Source organism: Drosophila santomea, chromosome 3L (genome assembly GCF_016746245.2).
Source record: "Drosophila santomea strain STO CAGO 1482 chromosome 3L, Prin_Dsan_1.1, whole genome shotgun sequence".
Classification (NCBI taxonomy): Eukaryota; Metazoa; Arthropoda; class Insecta; order Diptera; family Drosophilidae; genus Drosophila; species Drosophila santomea.
Genome location: NC_053018.2, coordinates 560,483 through 580,251, shown reverse-complemented (window position 1 = coordinate 580,251; position 19,769 = coordinate 560,483). Strand labels below are relative to the sequence as shown.

The following is a 19,769-nucleotide window of genomic DNA, read 5'->3' as shown; positions in this document are numbered from 1 at the left end:
GCTTTATAGAATATAGGTAGTCGATAGACCCGAACGTATTGTTTGCTTAAAATGTTAATAGTAGAACCCTAAACACTCTTTGTTCAATATGTTCAAACTGTGCAAATGGTAAGTAGCTTCTTGGGATGCAATCTCCTATCAAGTTCTTTCATCTAACCCCTGGAAACAGTGGCTCTTATCACCCAGAGTTCCCGCATTCCTCGCATACTGGTTTATCTGATAGAACCCATTGTAATTAGGAATACTGAATCTTTCTCAGTTTTGTTTGCATTTTTCCATGTGGCTAGACTAGCGAAACGACTTTGTGTTGAAGTAAACAAAGTGTTGACGACCGCTTAAAGGTCGCTTGGTTTTTATTTATTTTTTTCTTAGTCTGGCCATAGAATGACAACTACTACAAAAGTATAAACATCGGGGCGCATAACTCTCGTAGTCGCAGTCGCAGTGCAGTCGCAGTCGACGTCGACGTCCTTCAAGCGAGCATTAGAAGCGTAACGCCAGCTGCAATGACCTAAAGTAACCCGGTGACAAGAGGGAGGCAAGTGGAAGAGGCAAGAGGCGCAGGGGCGTGAGACGACAGCCGACGGAAGTGGGCGTGGGCGCATAACTCTTCAGGTGTGCTGGTACAAGTGGGCGGGCGGTGGGTGGTCTTTTCAGTTGGAAAACAACTTTGGCACAAAAAGAATCGAAAAGAAATAGCCATGAGTGTGCGGCACACAGAAAATTGGCAGGTTCGAAAATAATAAAACTGATCGTATAATGTTTTCAAACGAATGGTCGCCATTAACAAATCATTAATTTCAGAATGTTCTGAGGAAGCGGTTTTATACGAAATACAACCTATGCAAAATATTAATTTATTATTATTCATAATATTCCTGTTTTCTGCAACTTTTTCAAGTTATTAAACGTGTCATAAATGTGCTGCTGCATTCAAGATCAAAATGATCTAATCTGAAGACAACCTTAACTTTAGTTTTGAAGAAGATGGATCTTTTAAATGGTGAAGATAGATTTCTTAGTGAATGAACTCTGTGAATTGATTATATAGCGATAAGAACAAATGCACTTCATATGGCAGGGTATTTTCGTAAGAGACAATTTGAGAAGCGCCCAGCCAAGCGGAGTTAACTTCAATTGAGGTCAAACGCGGGTGCACTGGAAAGTGGAGTGACATGGGAGCCAGATTCTATGGAGGGGTGAAGGCGCCTCGAGACGCGACAAGAGCTGCAAACACAACAGCAACCAAATAAAAATAGCATCAGCTAACCAGGCCTCTGTCCGTCTCTTTCGCCCGCCGTTCTCCCTCTCTCTCGGCCGTGCGTCAAGTCTAACAAGTCTTCATCGTAATGATCATCATCGAGAGAACTGGAACAACGACACTGCATCTACATCTATCGACAGTCGACGACGGCAACAACAGCTAATAAAACTGGAAAATATTTTGACGCATGAAAGCAGCGCAAATAAAATAAAGTATGGAAAAACAACATAAACAGCAACTGAACTGAACAACAGTCGGACAACAGTCACTGATTAAAATCATGCACTTCGTTGGGTGGACATATGGTTAAAAATATTATGTTACTCGCGATTGGAAGGGGAAAATTTGAATTTCAGATAAGCAATCAACACTCACTGGCAAGGCACATAGGGAAAATATCCCAATAAAACACCCCTTCAAGCCTTGCAAAATCAAGCCAGGAATTTAATTATTGCTTTTATTAGCCTAATTATACTGTTTCCTTCTTCAATCCTGAAAAGTTCGAGTATCATACTCCCACCGCGATTTCCCACTCCTGGGGATCATTTGCGAAAAGTATCACATTTTTGCACCGGCATTGGGTCTGCGCAAAGTTCAAGCCAATCCCACAATCCGCGTTCCCAGCACCCAGTACCCAAAATGGAGAAAAACCGAGCGAATCGTTTTCAAATTTCGGTATCCAATGTAATTTAAATGCAAATGCAAACAGCCTGCAAAAGCAGACGGGCAAAGGAAATGAAGCAAAAAGGGAAAGCGTGTCAATTTGATTGAACACACAACATAAGCAAAACAAGTCGAAGGGGTTGGCCAAACGAAAGGAAAAGCCAGCAGCAGTCAAGAAAAGTAATAAAAACCGCGCTGCAAATTAGAAATCGAATGAAAATCCACTGCATTTTGAGCAGAAAGGCAAAACCAGTAGCCAAATGCAATCCAGATTCAAAGCACACGACTTTTCGATTATTTCCCGCTTCTCTTTCAAATTAAAATATTTTGTCGCTAAGGCTTTCGAATCAAAAATGTTCTCTTTAAACTTTTTTTCCACGACTTTGAGTCGTTTGAATAGATTATAGATTATTCATAATAAGTCTGATGCAACTTTTCACTTATTTGCAGCATTCCCAATAAAGTATTTCAAATATTTCTGGCTTAAGCTGATTTGAGGAAACATTTTGATTTTGGTTTGTCTGCTTTTATTTTGCTTGGCGAAAATAGAACTTAATGCTGTCCACCTGCACTGAAATCGCTCGTTTGGTTTAATTTCGTAGTATTATGTTAGTGCCTCATCATTAACATCATTATCATTATCGCATCCATAATATATTCATGCTCGTTGTTCTGCTGGAACTGTCATTGCTGTATTTGCCACAATGACGATGACGAAGAGAGGAGTTCAAGAGTGCAATGACATTATTATGTCATCCCGCCCTTCTTCTTTGTTCTGAATACACTAGCAAAAATATAGCTATTTACATCGGGAGTAGAATCTTCATATAGAATGTTCATAAGCACATGGCGATATAAATGCACTTTATTTTAGAACTATTGATAAGGATGGTGCACATTTGTTTTAGCAGCTGTGAGGGCGATAAAGGAATCGCGAGCTCGCTTCGAATAAAAGCAACTAGTTATCGCAAAACTATTGTTTCAGTGCGAGTATCGGTGCGTAGAAAAATGTAGAAAACTCGCATTGTAATCGGCTTGAAGTGGACATGAGTTATGGGTCGTGAGTGCGACACTTGAGTGATGAATTATTCACCCCGCCCCCGATTAGTTTAGCCTCGTTTCTAGACGCCCAACCTCGTGGAAAACGAAAATAAGCCAATTCCAATTGGGTTGGTCCGCTCGCTGTTTGTGTTCGGGCATTATAAAATATGGATCAATCGATGCAATATGAATTATGGCTACGAGCAGGGGGGCGCAGGAGGAATTCCATATAGCCGCTTGATTGGTTGTTGGCCCGGAATGTTGGAATGGCGTGCTCTAGTTAATGTAATTGACACGCCTCTTTTGCATGGGCATTTTAAATTTTTTCAAAACGATTGTTCAGAATAGGCCCCGAAATCGGGGAGAAACAAAAGACAAAAAGCATATACAAAATGCCCAAGAGATCGGGCGAAAGAAACAGCTACAGCGCATCCAATTTACCATTGCAATTTTCTCTGCGTTAATTGCGCCTAACTACATCTTGTATTGAATAATTTTAAATGCATTGAGGTGTACGAACGAAACATTTCGTTAGCAAGACGAGCGAGCGAACAAGGGACCACACGACGTATGCGCAATAAAAGCACAAAATATTACTCATACGCCCGGCGAACGCATAAAACGCACGAAATGTGTTTCATTTCAGGCAACAGCCATAAAGTCGAGCCAGCTGTAGAACCCCAAGCGCCAAAGAACAACAAAAGGCCACATTTAATGTTATGAGCCGCAAAAACGCACGAAAACAAGTTCAAAGACCCGAAAGGAAGCCAATACCGAAGATCCCCCCTTTAACGAACATTCCCATAAAAGCGGGCGCGAAACTTTACCCCCGAAAATAGTTCAGCGGAAATGAAAACTTCAAGTCGAGCGCTAGAAATTCAAATGGAATTATAAGCATGTGGCATGACAGGAAAAAGGAATAGTTCAGAAAAGTGTAATAAGAAGGCTATGACAGACCGAGAAGGTTGAGAAATTGAGTGGCCAGCAATAAAAGGCCATAAAAAAGGGAAAATTGTTCATAAATTAACATAAAAATGAACCAGAAAAAGAAAAGTAGCAAAAAGCTTATGAAATTTCATACGTAGAGAACAACTAGCGAAATGTGGAAACGCCAGAAGGAAGAGCACTTCCCATAATAGTACCCAAGTTCCGAGAAAACCCAGACAAAACACAGCTCTGATAGCCGGGAAAAGCAAAAGGGAAGAGGCCAAGACTGAAACCCAAACAAAAACCAAACAAAACACAAACTTCTTGTTTTCGTTTGGGGTGAAAAGCAGCAGTGACATTGGGCTAGGTTAAGGGTATGAAAGGGGATGGCATATACTATGTACTATATAGACAGCGGATCCCGCTGACATCACTGCTCTATAATCCACTCTTGGGGTGGCTCGACCGACCAGGCCAATAGCCACAACTGCGGAGTGAGTTTATGTTGCAACATATCGCCGAACGAATGGCCAATGACTAATAGAAGTGGAAGGAGCTGGCAGCCATCAGCCGGCGAAAGTTCTTAGCCGAAGATGTAACACGCTTTTGGGATTATGAAGCAGGCAGTTTGTAGATGCGAATTTGCATTTAAGCTGGCTTCAAAAACTGTTTTAGAGCAATAACTGGAAGCTACTTTATATGCTTCTAAACATATACACATTTGTGTGAAAATCAAACAGAAGTGTTACTTCACATCTAAAAGCCTGCTTTTCAAATGCGATATTTGCCGTTAATCGGTTTAAAATACATCCAAAAAGGCAAAGGTTTAACCAGTGCAACTGCCTACTAATTCGGATATGTTTCTAATCCCATTTAAAGCTGTCTCCGGCAGATGAATCACTTGTCCAGAGGCAACCTTTTTTGGGACAGGGTATGCACACTGTTTCGCAGCAAATGGAGGCAGCGAGCAAACAAACTCAGTGCAAACTATGACTCAGAGGCGCAACCGAGTACAGAGCAACCAGGGGCGTAGCAAAAGGGGGATGTGGCAGCAGCCACAGACGCGACGCGACGAGACGAGGAGAAGAGGGGCAACAAGAAGGGGAAAAAGGGGCGACAAGTTTCACTTGGCTCGTCGAGTGGGCTGGTGGAGAAGTTTGGCGCCGTCGTCGTCAAATGCGAATGCGAGTGTGGGCTGACAGTTGGCAGCGGTTACACCCGATCCCCTGGCCAACCACTCGCCGCCCATGGACGGCCCCCCACCTCCGCCCCCTCAGCAATTGCAAACTGAATCAGCAGAGAAACCCGGAGAAGGACAGACTAACAAGCGGACAGACAGCGGCGAAGGCTATTAACATAATTCATCACACAAATAAGCGTTCATTTAATTAGTAATACAAAAATGTGAAACATTAAATTCATAAATTATACAGAAATGCATAATTAATGTTCGAGTGGCTTGTCGTTAATTCCGCTCTTTGCGCGTATTTATCAAAGACCAACCAGCAGTGGAGTGAATAGTGAGTGCCAGCTTAGATTTATGAATATTTTCAGACGAGTTTAATGAGACGAGCTCGGGAATTTGAAACAGTGATGGGTGGAAACCACCCACAACAAAAAAACCCTTAATATGCGCACACAAATGATTATCTTTAGTTATCAGCATTTCACTCGCACTTTTATTATCAATCATAAACAGAAACAGTTCTTATAGATAACCGCCGCCTATAAAGCACTTTATACGGCTCTATAAATCCCATTGCATTGCAGCAATCAGACGAGCGAGAATAAATATTAATAAGATTTTTACAGGAAATTAAAAACTGCAAATCAGAAGAGAGATAGCTATGCTTAAAACACAGTATTCCAACCGATTTTCGGTTTAATGCAGCCAACAATGGTGTGATTAAAAACGCCATTCCTTTCGGCGGACTAAAATTAAAATGAAAACAGCAGCGAAAATAAATGAAGTGAAATGCATGCAATGTCCAAAAAAAAAAGAATCGCCAGCCAGGGAATGTAAAGCAGCAAGAATATTTTCAACCTAATTGCCCAACCAGCAAACGAGAAACGAGAAAAGCAAGCACGGCCACCTTTTGCCGCCCAGAGGACGGGCGAATTTCATTTTAAATATTTAAATTTGTGTAATAAGACAAGAACAAATATATATGTGCATGTATGTGCGCCGCCTTAAAGGCAAAACAGGCCGAAACAAAAAAAGAAAATACAGCTAAGGAAAGGAGAGCGACCACAATGTTGCCTAACTGCACTGCACTTTGGCTGCAACTTTTTGCTTTTCTTATCTGCATTTTATGGACGAGTTTTACACGGGAATGTTTGCCCTTTTCCCCCGGCTTTCCCCGCTTTTCCCCGCCCATTCCGCCTGCACAAATTGCAAAGGGGAGGGGGCCACATTTCTGTCGCATAACTTTGCCGTGTGTTTTTTATGTTTTCCTTCGCTTATTTATGCCTGCCAACATCAACAACGTCGAAAACGTCTTTTTGCATATTCAATATTTTCATTTTGCTGGGTTTCTTCTCTGGCTCTCTAGTCGAATCGCTTGAAATGCACAATTTAAGATTGAAGGAACTGGGCGTGGTAATTTAAAACACAAGTAGAACGAAAACCAGCAAATTGCTAAGAAAATCGCCTTTAATACATAATGCGCACTGGCAACTTGATACTTTGTGCTCAATTTAAAAGCCCAAAAAATGCACAGGCCAAATTTGCTGGAACCAATTGCAATTTGCAATTTAAAGCACCTTGATCAGTCGGGTCTATAAAGCACATTCATTGCGCTCAAACTGAATTGATAAATTAAAGTCAGTAGAATAAAAGGTTTTGTTTTTTTCTCTGTTCCTCAAACAGACGCTTCACACAACCTTGACGGCTAAACAAATTTGTCTAATCCAAATCTACTTATATCCGCATATCAGCGGAGAGCCGAGCTCTATTGAAATACAGATGGATAACCAAAATTTAATATAAAAACTCCAACTTTAGCGTGTATTGTGTGGAACGCCCCGGCACGAACGTATGAAAACAACAACATCAATTAATAATGGCGAGTAAAAACAGTTGGAAACTTGTTTCGGCTTTTAAACGCAGCAGAAGGCAGAAAGGTATAGAAATAGCGAACAGCTAAACAGCAAAACAGCAAATCTCCCATTAGTCATACGATTTCAGGCCCCGAAGCAAAACAACAACAAACATCTACACACCTGTAGAAAGCGAAAATGACAATAATAACAGGTAAACTACGGCCAGATAGTTCGATAAGCGCAATAAAACCTGGGAAAAGCCGAGAAAAACGGAGTGGAGTGCGGGGTGGGGTAGCAATTTCTGGATTTTAGCTGCTAAGCCGACAGACCTTGCAAATTAAGGCCTGAAAAACGGTTACAGTGGGCCCCCGAAAAGTGAATCTGTGTGGTAAGCTGAACCGAAAAATGTATCTCCGACATATGGAGCAAAATCTGTGAGGTGAAAGCTCAGCCAGCTCGGCAAATGTCTCATTTCTCCTGCTACAGTTTTCTCCGCAAGTATTCCTGTAGGCACTATTTGAATTTTCATACTTTTCTCGCATTTCCACTTTCCTCCGGCACCCGCCCCACCCACTTTGTTTATCTATTCCCACAGCGAGGAAAGGATTTTAATAGAAACTTCTCTGCAGGGCGTCCCAGCATGCAAAATGGAATTAGCAAAAAGCGATGAGAAACCGAGGGAGAACTGTGGGGTCTGCATGAATCGCACACTGAAAGAAAAGCTCTGAAGCAAAACACAAAGATGACAAAGTGACTTAAGCAATAATAAAAAAATAGAAGAAATGTTGTTGAAGAATGATCTGATAGATACAATTCCTTCTGCATGCACAAAATCTCAATAGAGTATCTCGAAATGGGGGTAAAGTTCTTGCAGTGTAATTGGGAAACGACCCAATCTGGACAAAACAGGCAAATAGAGGCACGTGTTGCGGTGGTTTTCCTCTCTCCTGCCAACGGCGGATGAAAATGTATCCGAGCTTTTCTTTTTGTGTGCAAACCAAGTCGCATTTGACGTTGATGTCGTTGATGGCGGCTTTTTTCTGTTTTTTCTGTTTTTTCTGCAGCCTTTCAACGCCCGCGCACAAGTTTGTTGCCTGGTCCGCTGTTGCTGTTGTTGTTGTTGTTGTTGCTCTTCAATTGACTTTCTATAATTGCGTTTAATGTGTTGTGACGGAGGCAAAGACAAACACCCCCCAATTAATGCTGCCCCCCCAACCACTACAACTATATACACTATAGACATACATATGTATGTGGATACCACCTTCGTTGAGCTCGTTGTGTAAGTCCGAGAATTCTATTTCTGTGGCCGGTGTTCTCTGCATTTATTTCTGCTTTTTCTTGCACCTATCGCCCTTCAGCACCTTGCCCCCTTGGGAATCTACCCCCCTCAATCTATCCTTGGCTTAAGCAGCTTTGATAGTACTTAATTTGCCGCTACAGTGGCCACTGGCTTAAATAATTTGTAAATACTTAAAATTACTCCTAATTTTGAACTAGGTTAATACCACAGTAAACTTCAAGTGGAAGAAGAGCAACTACGTTGTAATTAGAACGAAATCTGGCACTCAAGGCGAACTTTCACTGTATTTACTTTTAATGCTACTTTCATTCATCTCATTCGTTGTGCATTCCCTTCTAATCTGTTTTCCTGCTCTTTGCTTTCCCTAATCCCTCGCAATGTATATGTGCGTGTAAGTGGGTGGTGGCTTTCCAAAGGTGTTTTAAGGCGAGTGCTAAAATAGGAGCCGGCTTGTGTGGCACTCCCGAAAAGTTCTGAGAAATTTCATTAAAATTGATTGATCGAAATGGAAATTGAGAGCGAAGTGCGAGGACATTGATACGGCGCAAGTGGATAAGCAGCTATGGTTAATTTAAAACCTAATTTAATACCTGCTGAAGAAATTCCATTGGATCTTGTCAAATTCTGGAATACTCTATTCTCGAATAGGAGTATTATGAATGGCTTTCATTGGAGCTCACTGTACTTGGAGCAGCGAACAATATTTCGGTGCTTTTGCCACTCTGTTCCCAGCGTATCTTTTCATTCTCTGCTGATTTCTGGCTCCCTTTTTCCCCGTGTTGATGCAGTTTTTTGTTTAAATAACAGTGGGAGCGGCGGGGAGGTGCCAGCTCTCTGTCCATTAACACTTGTTAACCCAATTTAGTCTCAATTTCCATAGACGACGCACGTATCTGTATCTGTATCTGTATCTGCAACTGTAAAAGTATCTGTATCTCGGGTGTGTGCCCAGTATATGCTGGAACGTTGTGGAATACAATTCGAGTAAAAGGCCCTGCATTGTCACACGCACCGATACACAGATACACCGATACACAGATACACAGCCGGCACACAACAGAAAACAGACAACAGACGGGCAATAAAACAAGTCACGCAGACATTGACAGCCCGCTCTACAATGGCAGCAACCTCAAGGCTTACCCCTCGCAAGTTAAAGGGGGATACACACCGGGGGTCAGCACAATAGCAGCAGCAGCCATGTTTTCACTTAAATAGGTTAAGCAAACAATATATAGATGTTAAAATGAATGCATCAATAGTCGTAGCACGGATTCCAAAATATTACTCATTTTTAAGCATATTACCCCATCCATTCTACATCACTATGCCCGCAGCTGTACTGAGGGAAGCTGAAAATGTTAAGCTTTTAAACCAACTTCTGTTGGCGAATTTTCTTTGTGCCGCTTCTTAACGCGTTTATTGTTTTTTCTTGTTTAAGTTTTTTTTAACATTTCATGTTGACCTCCATTTGTCGCCGTTCCCCAAAGCTGCAAACTAAAGAGCGGAAACTCCAAACGAGTAGCAGTGAGATGATAATCGAAGGACGTGGCGCTTAATGGCAAATTAGAGTTGCTCTTTAGTGGACCTTTGAGTTATGGCACCCATGGTATAAAGCTATCTATATTGTGAAATCTATCCCATATACCAAAAGAAAGATTCTTCCTGTACGTACAAGGCATCCTTAAGTCGACTTCCCCACAGCCTCATAATTCTCACTTGTTTTTCGGGGACTGCAAACTCAATTAAAACTGCCAACTGTATGCGCAATGAACGTCTACAGACACGCGAAACAAGTTCTCAGGCTGAAACTGGTCCGATTTCTCAGAGTTGCTGCTGCTCGGTGCGGTGAAGATCTTTCGGGGCACCGAGACCCAAGCTCAGAAAACAACGAAAAACCACCGAAACTGACTTGAAATCAATGTATGTACATCCACGAGGAGAAAGAGACGACTGAAAGCCATCTAACCGTGAACGAAAAGAGCCTCAGCAACAGTACACAAAAATTCAGATCTCCCCGGGAATCATTCCAATTCATATTCGAATACATCAAATTGAAACTCACTTCAATCACTTCGTGCGGATCATCGAATCGATTTTTTGGCTTACCTGCAACGGAAGAGAATGAATATGTAATTAAAATATGGCAATCAAAACGGAAAATCATCAATGAATTATCAGTTAATTAAGTGTCTAACAATAAGATCGTGTGGGGAATAGTAATGAAATTACAATTTGGGAATTGCAGTAGGGCTATTGAAAATCTGATATGGTTTTTAAACTAGTTTTTCGTACTTCTGGGAAAATGCCATACATGTGGCCTCGACTATCTGACCCTACCATATATCAGCAAATACACGGACCACGTATGACAACACCAGAAGCAAAAGTCAAATTTGGTGGCATGTCAAAAATAATTGAGGGAAAAGCTAAGCAAGCTAAATACACAACATAAAGATAATTTGGTGCCTGTCCTCTTTTATCCACTGAATCTAGTATGTGGCCTCTCGTTTTTACTGCTGCCTTGCGTTTTGGTTAATTGAAATGTTTCCCATTGCCGACTTGAGCTAAGTGTCTAAGTATCTGTGCATCTGGCAGATACACACAGTCAACACACAGTCTACAGTCCGCAGTCATCACGGACAGCTGTCATTTTCACGAGTTTCCCTGAGTGGCGGACCCTTTAAGTGCCCGCCCAACCCCAGTTTGACCTTCCCGCGTTTTGAGTTGTGAAAACACAATTTTATTTCTCCCATTGATTGAGTGCGGATGATCTCGCTGTATCGATCGTAGGATCCTTAAGTCCGCAAGATATTCACCCGAGAGCCATGACTACTCGTATATTCATGAATCTGCAGCGAATCGGTGTCGTTGGCTCATTTAACCATTCCGAAACCAAATTTCAATCTGAATTTTGTTTACCCGTTTTTCTGTTTCCAGTTGTCTGTTTTCGTTGTCTCTGCACTTTGAGCCTACGTGATGTCTTGCATGGAAATTTCATTTACATTTCTCGTCCGCATGTCTCTTTGGCTCCGCTTCTCGTCATTTCCTCACATGTCAACAGAGCAGCCAAAATATATTTTCGGTCGGGCCAAAAATAAAAGCCAATTCAACAACAATATCATTGGAAATTAGTCAACAATTGCCTAATTTAAATCACAATGAATACGCCGAATAGGTAGTTTTCCCTATCTACACACAAGTACTGGTTTATTTTGAAGCCCTGATGGATTTTTAAAGAATCATGAGAGCTGTGAAGCTGGGAAAACATGAAATATTAATTTGAAACTAAATTGAACTTCTCTCCTCAGCAGAAACAACGCAGAACGTGTCAGAACGGCGCTGATTGACATGTGAGTTTGCCCTCCCGTTCGCCGTCTCGCTCTCAGCCGTATTCCCCTCTCTGTCGCTCTCTGGGGCTTCACTGTAGTAGTGCGTGGGCTTGGTAGAACGCCTTTGAAGAAACCTTCGCTGCTTTTGGCTTTATTTTCTGTTTTTTGTGTCGCAAAAGGGAACACCGAGAGGCACGCACACACAGACGCCATTAATGTATCACATAACCAAGTGGCAAGTAGCAAGTAGCTAGAGAAGCAAAGAAGCAAAGAAGCGGAGAAGCGGAGAAAGGGACCAAGAAGAAAGGCGGGCGGAGAATAGGGAGCCGTCTGAGTTTTAATGAGAGATGCACGCGTGTACCAATTTCCCTTTGGGAATTAATGTTGGACACGTTCGACATGTGGAACCTGTTTGTGTTTTGTTTTCGGGAACCCAGACGGTGGAACCTGTTCCCAGATTGCTCTCAGCCCAATCCAGGTAACTTCGAGAACCGGGCGCATCTGGTTTTCCTCCATATACGAATATTGTTCAATTGTGATTACCCCACATTGAGTCATCACACTCACGATGCCATCTCTAGAGTATAGAATAACGGTGTCAGGCTGCGGCAGAAACAACGAGGCGAAGTGAAAGATTCTCGTTATTAAAGATGGCCAAAAGAAGAAGGGCAAAAGCAGCAGATGAGAGCAGTAGACCAAGATTTAACTGTCTTGAATACTCTTGTAGAAAGGGTTTTATTTAGGATTAATAGTTCTAAGTTTCATGTTGTATCTTTACCATTCAAAGCCTTACTAACTTCATATGATTATCATCAGATACTAATATAAAGTACTACATGTAGTACTGCAGCACTAATGCTGTAACATCCTCGAGCAGAAAACAGAGATACCCTCACAAAGTGAAGCGCAGGAGAGCAAAGGAGAGCAGACAAGGCGCACCGGTTATGGGCATGTGTTGGTGTGTGTGTGTATCTGTGTGAGCCGGGTGAAATTGCGAAGAAACAGAACGCCTACACAGGCCGTCGCAACGGAGAAAGGGGGTAAAGTCATAGGAGACCTGGACCTGGAGCCGAGGATGACTGGGCTGGGCGCACAGCTGGCTAAGCTCCTTTCACCCACTCAAAGCCAACGTGATCCGTGGCGAAATCTTCGGCGGGGTTAGGGCTCAAAGTCGGCTGAAATTATTAGCAGCCGGCGGAGATTTATGGGCGAAAGTATACATACCGCTGGCTATCAGTAATGAAAAGGCAACAGAGTAAGCGGAAACTTTTTGATGCCGCTGATCGACATGCGGAAAACCGCAGAGGAAGTCGAGAATGCTGAGCGAGAAGTGAATTAGGGCAGAATGAAAAGACACGAGAAGAAAGCTGAGCTCACCTACTTGTTAGGCTTATACAAGCTTTTATTGCTAATAAAATTAGACGAAACAATTATCCCGAGGCACTCAAACCTGTAATATCTATACTATTTTTGCCAGAAATTAATAACAAACGTTTCCAGTCGATAAGATTGTGGAAATAACCAAATATTTAACCGCTGACAGCCAGAAAATAAAGCGCCACTCACAAAATCAACATGTTGATATCGCAAAAAGAGAACATTTTTGTGCCTATACTTCAGAGCAAAAGCAGAAATGAAAGCATCGTATTCTCGTATTAAAAATGAGAAAAATAAAAGTATTATCTCGATTAGTGGCCAGCCAAACAAAACAAGATAAACATTTCGCAGAAGAGAACAGCAGCAAAATGTGGGGGAAAATTACCGAAAAGCAAAATAATACAACGAATTCCAGCCACTCTGATGACGACAACAAGCAAACAGGCAAACTGAAAAACTGGCAAACTGGCGAATGGGGAGCGCAAACAACAACTGGAATATTTTTATAAGTCGCAATAAGCGAAAAATAAATAAAGCGAAGGAAATACTGAAAATACAGTCGAGCAAAGAGGAAAGAGGCGGAGCTCTTTTCGCTCAAAAGCGAAAACTTAGATTGGGAGACAATTGGGGTGGTAATTGCGTCCGCTGGAATTTTCAATGAGCTCGGGGAAAAGGAGATATCAAACAATAACTCATACCATTCACAGCGCAGATAATGTGAATGAAGCCAGGCAGCGAAAACATCATCTCAAATTGTAAAGGGATTATGGCAGGGAAATTTCCTCAAGCGCCCAGGCAGACATGCTCGAGCATGCAAGCGTAATCGCTATCGCGGATAGCGTGGAAAACTCAGCGATACCAGCCAAAAGTACAGAACAAAGTCTGGGAACGTCCGCAAACCCAAAAATACAAAGCGGCGACAAACCACCATGCGAATTATCGCCTCCTTGCTCTCTCCTCCCTTCACCCCACCAAAAAAAGAGGGGAAAAAAGAAGAAAAAAGTTGCCATGGCGTCTATTGTGATAATCAACAATAAAAAGGGGGAGGCGCCGGGGGAAAACGGGCGATAAGAGTGGCGAGAAGAAGCAGAAATATGGCACGGCAACCAATAATAATAAATATTGCGCCTAGTATTGCCAAACAACGGGGCGCGTGTGTGATAACGATAGCTCGAGCAAATCAAGCGATTGTCACAATAATCGATGAGTGCTATCACCGCGGAAAGGGGCAGTCAAGCGGACGAAATGAAAACAGCAGGCAAATAACCCATGATTCATTCGCAGGTCTGCTGAAGGTGATGCCAAGCTCAGCACAAAACTGATTGAATAACTTATTTAACCGAAAGTGTACTAACATATCGAACTCAAATGTTATCGATATCGAATTCAAATACTTTCAGGGGGAATTTCGAAAGCCCAATGAAAATCTCTAGTAACTATGGCTATGGAAACTCACCTGTTTGACGTTTTCGCTTGCTGGTTGCTGCTGCAGCTGCTGATGCGGTTGATGCGGATGTTGCAGGTTGCCTTTGAGTGTGTTGCTGTTGTTGTTGTTGTTGTTGTTCCTGGTGACGCGTCCCGTCCGCAGCTGCCGTTACCGTTTGATCGCCGTAGAAGGACGTCGCCCTGAGTGATAGACCCGCTCCTAATCCCGGACAGAATCCGGATCCCCCGCCCCCGGCAACGGCGTAGTCAACGAAATCGGACGCTTTTGGATGGTGGGACGTTTTCATTGGCGCATGCTATCCCGCTCGACGTGGTCGGCTGTCTCCCTCGCACTCAGTTGGCTTGCATTGGGGTTTTGGTTTTCGGGTTTTCGCGTTTTGGGTTTTGGGTTCCGTTCGCCTATTTTCCTATTTTTCCGACTGCGCTTACAAACTATGTTTGTACATAACGTGGCGAATCACTGGCGAATTTCGAGTGACCCCGTTTGAAATTGAAATTTCCAAGTGAATTCAATATTTTAAGACTTTTTGAGTAAAATAATTTACGAAGAGGATGTATTTACAAGAATATACTTTTTTCAAGATACAAATACAATTTATGCCAAATTAAAAGAGAATCTGCAAAAAGAGTGAGAACACAATGGCCATTAGTACGATCGAATAAAACTCGGCAAAAATCACGTTCCAAAAATATCATATCATCACGCTCGCACACCTGCCTCGCATTCACACATTTTTATTTTAATTCGCTTTTGAAACTTTCCATTCAAATAAGTTGTCCAAAAACAGAAACACACACTTCTGTTTGGGCCCCTTGAAGGGTTGGTAACTACTTGAATGCTGCCTGCAGAACTTCCCTATCCAGGCTCCACTGTATTTGTTTTGATTTTTACTTGATTCCGCTTTTAAACTACGCAAAAAGCGGCGTGAAAGAGAGCAAACTATAAAAACAAGGCAAACACATTCACATTTCGGGTGTCGGTGTCGAAAAAATGGGCACCACAAAAGAACGCAAAAAACAAACAACAATAAAAACATTTCGGAGATTACGCACTTGGCCCCGCACACAAACAACACGCACACTCGCGCACTTTTGGCCCACACGGATACACACACACATACACACACCACGAAACCCTTTTCTACGCACTTTGCTGAAAATTCAACGAGACCCCTGAAATTAAACCTAATTGGCAACTTTCGTTGCCCAAAAAACAAACCCGAAAAGCAAATCCACCGAAAACAACAACAAATTAAAGCAAACACAAGCCGGTTCCAAAGTTATTAATGGATTGCCCAGCGAGTGGAAAAGGGAGAGATGATGTCGCTGAATGGATTTCTGTTCTGCAGCTGCCGAGCAAATGGATATCCGTAGGATACGTAGGCTACCCTGCAGATACTTCTTTTACGTATTCTACTGCGTGGAATAGATTTCCCCAAATCGGAAAATGGCATTTCAAAATACCAATAGGTCAGCGTAATTGGAGCCATACTTCGTAGGTGCTCTCATCCCAACTCCACCCACAATAGCCAACCTACCACGTCGATTAGTAACTCGATGAATTAACAACTTTCATCAGTGAGGATGAGCAGTGAATACATTTGAGATGCGACTTTGGGAAACCCAATATCCTTTCCACAATTTACACGCACTCTCTAACTAACTAACGTCTAGTAGGGAGGGAGAGAGAAATCTGAAACCGGGCTTAAACAAGTTTCTGGCAGTGCTGCTTCTTGCCGCTGTTATTGTCCATCAACTCATTTTGGGTGTAACCAAAATTAATATTTATGCCCGTTGATTTGTTTGCGGGAAAATTGCAAAACATAAAAGGTTTTCTTTCGTAATATTTCACCGCACAGCACCGCACTCACACACACACACTCGCACACACACAAGCAGAGTTCAAAAAACACCTGCCAGCGAGTCCGGTGTTTATTTATGCATCTTAATTTGTTTTGCACCTTTTCGCAGCAGCTTCGCCTCACTCATATGTATATGCAGATATATAACTTGGCTTTCTGTAGCTGCCACTTCCTCGACGGCTGTATCTGTAAATGTATCCGTATCTTCTGTGGCTGCAACGTCCGCTCGCGAAGCCGTTTCTGGAGACTCTGAATCGAAGAATTGAGGCACCCAAACTTTGTTGCCACAGAGCCGAAAACCAAAGAGAGCGGCCTCTCGCCGCCGCTCTTTCTCCGCTCCGGATTCTTCCAGGCGCCTGCGCAAGCCCGGTCTCCGCTCTTCCATCTCCTGACGCCCCCTTTGCCTTTCTCCTTTCTCTTTGCTCCTACTCCTCCTTCCCCCCGCTCAATCTGCCACTTTTAGGGCTCTGCCCGGGGGACGAATCGCGAAATTATTTTTGCTTACTTTCGCTGTGGTTGTTGTTTTGGTTTTTTCTTCGTTTGCTACCCTGCAATGTCCTGGGTCGCTCTAATCTATACATGAACCCACAGTTACCATCTTTTACCATTAGCAATCTATATCGTAATGTTACTAAGCTGGTCAAGTCATTAAGTCGTTTGAACAAATCAGATTTATCTTTATAAAATATAAGTTCCAAGTTCCATATTACTGTTAAATGTTGACTAAACCCAGCAAGGGGTATTTCCTCGTCGGATAGCTGACTCATGGCTTGGTTGCTTACGTGGTTGTCCCTCTTCGGGCGCCATCGAAAAGTGTGAGGGCTCCATTTGACACGTAAGGATTTGCGTCGGCAGCAGAAGCCCGAAGAAAGGGGCGGAGAAAGCGCAAAGGGGAGGCCGAGAACCGGCGAAAGGGGCACCTTGCGAAATAGTTTTTTTTAGTTTTTGTTGAGGTGGGTCGCGAGGGGGTGGGGGATGTGCGAATGGGCCAAAGTGGTTGCGTTGGGGGCAGCCGCGGGTGCAAAGAGGCGCAGAGGAAAACTTGCGTCGTGGGCAGACTTAATTACACACATATACATAGAACAAGATGGAAATGGCTGCGTGGTTGGATCACACTTTCAACCCAGCCAAGGAACTGCTATAGTTCCATGCGAGAGGGGTACAAGCTGTGCCCTCTGCTTTTCCTGCAAAGGATTAAAAGAAAGCATATGGCTTCCAGCATGCAGAACTGAAAACTTGATTATACTACGCCTCATTTAAGACAGGGAAATAGGGATTGGCGAACCGTTCTTAGAAAAACGTGGACTTGGAAAGCGAAACTCAACAACCTCAATGATGAAATTCGTAGTATGAAAATAAGCCAGCGTTTCAAGAAATTCTATGGATGCCATTTTCTTCAAGAGAGGGTAAAGCTTAAATATAGCATTCCAGTTTTTGGTAATCATTTCGGTTGTTGTGCCATATTGTAGTGGCTCGTCGTTAAATCCTGAATGGACTCTGGATCTACTTAGCACAGCAGGATGCGAGTTGGACAAGTCTGTGGCCCCGGGGTTCCCGCAAAAGACTCGATTAGTTGCAGCTTGAACGAGTAGGGTGCTACTTTCCGTGGCGAGGTCAGACGTCCACACCCCTTGCACTTTCCTGCAGCGACAACGCCACAATTCAATCAGCAATATGGTTGGCAGCCTGGGCATCAATTACGGGCCAATAAAGCTAGCTAGTTCTCCACTTACCTCCCCCCACCCACCACCACCTAATCTCATTTTCCAACAGCTGTTGGGGGGCGGGGGGACCTGTGGGCGGGACAGCTAACATATGGAAGCTTCGGGTTTTCATTTTTTCTCCCTGTAAGCTTTAATTGACAGCTGCCAAAGTGGGCGGTGGGGTGAAGGGAGGGAGAGAGGTTTACGCCGGGAAAACCCACAAGCAGTAAGCTGCACCCCTCCCGCGGCCAACGGCTCGTTAAAGTTGTGCAACAATTTCCCTTTAAATGATTTACATAGAAAACCCTCAGGGAAATGACGAAGAAGAGGGAGAGGGAGGACTCTCTCGGTCTCTCTCGTTCGGTATCCTTGAATGGAGGCAAAGAGAACGAGTGGAGAGAGGAGAGGAAAGAGGAGAGAGCAACCGGCGGCGGTTTCTTTGATGAATCGACAAACGCTGATTATGATGACGCAGCGTCACAGGACGACAAACGAGTGACAAAAGAGAGAAATAGAGAAAAAGAGGATAAAGGAGAGGAGGGATAAGGCAGTTATTTTCATTTCCGCCTGCCAGTTATCGTGCCTCTTTTGTTTTGATAAATGCCAAAAGAGTTGGCAATAAATCCCAAACAATAAAAATTGCCCGAGGGAAGGGGACAAATTATTCAACCTACTGAGACTCATTCTGTTGCAGAGCATTCTAGACCAACACACTTCATGGAAAACGAATGATACGTGCGATATAATTTAAATTGAAAAGACTTTTATATCTACATTTTGGGCAAACAAATTTTACCCATTAGACTGAACATGATTTCTTCTCAATAAATATGTGAGCTATATCAATGGAAATAGAAAAGGGGCCAATAAGCATATATATTCTATGGCTTCGACCCCTACTGTTGATTAAATGAAAGCCACGCAGATTGCGGGTTTATTGTGTGCGATTGTGAATTTAGTCGCGTTAGCTGGGGAATTCAAACACAAAAAACCTTAATTAACGAGCGAACGAGAGGGCAATATCAGCACCCGCATTTGAGAAAAACAATGGAAAAACCGAGTTTTCCAATGTGGAAACCGCCCCAGGAGAGAAAGAGAAAAGTCCGCTGCACGGAACACCCTGTAAGTAAATTGTTGCTAACAAAAGGCAGTCAAAAACGGCGAGAACAGCAACAATTCCATGGCGAAAACAAGTTAAAAATGCAATTGAATGTTGTTACGCTCTTTGTTATTCTCTCCCTCGCTCTCCCACGCACACACTCACACACACACAAGCACCATACTAGTGCGCTACTTTGAGTTCATCGTTTTCAATTCATTTTCGAGAGTTTCTCTTCTCTCTTTGCAGTGCTTCTTCTTCTTCCTGCGCTCAGCAAACACAACACAGCAACAAAAAAAAACACGCTCCCACACACACACACATGCACATGCACTCGCAGCCAAGGGAAAAGGCTTTTCGTTTCATATTTCTCTTACTTTTTTAGCTTCATTTACGATTATACGTGGAAAGTGCTGACGAAATTTGATTATAAAAAAACACTCGCCATGATTCCGATCCTCTCAAACTTTTCGCGTTATCTCACTCACGCACACGCAACACTCTCTTATTTTCTGTCTCTTTTTTCTCGCGAGCCCGACGAAAAATTCCGTCCGCTAAATATTTTCCACGACTTTTTTCGTCGAATTTTGAAATGGAACTAAATGAAAAATACCCTTGCGTGTGCTCACAAAAACCCTAATAAATACCTAGAGTTATTTTGCAAAATACCAGAAGCATACCGCAGTAGTGCAGCGTTGCCAGGCAGGTAA

At 42.9% G+C, this 19,769-nt stretch overlaps 1 protein-coding gene across 1 annotated transcript in view; it reads right to left on the bottom strand.

Moving 5' to 3' along the window:
* Window positions 1-19,668, bottom strand: part of LOC120449642 (homeodomain-interacting protein kinase 2) — a 35,667-nt gene extending 15,999 nt beyond the window's left edge. The window contains exons 1-2 of the mRNA XM_039632235.2: window positions 19,437-19,668; window positions 14,406-15,012 (exon numbers count right to left, since the gene is read on the bottom strand). Of these exons, the coding sequence (XP_039488169.1) occupies window positions 14,406-14,682 (277 nt within the window). The 5' untranslated portion in view covers window positions 14,683-15,012; window positions 19,437-19,668. The remainder of the gene's footprint in view (window positions 1-14,405; window positions 15,013-19,436) is intronic.
* Between the last annotated feature and the right edge of the window lie 101 nt (window positions 19,669-19,769).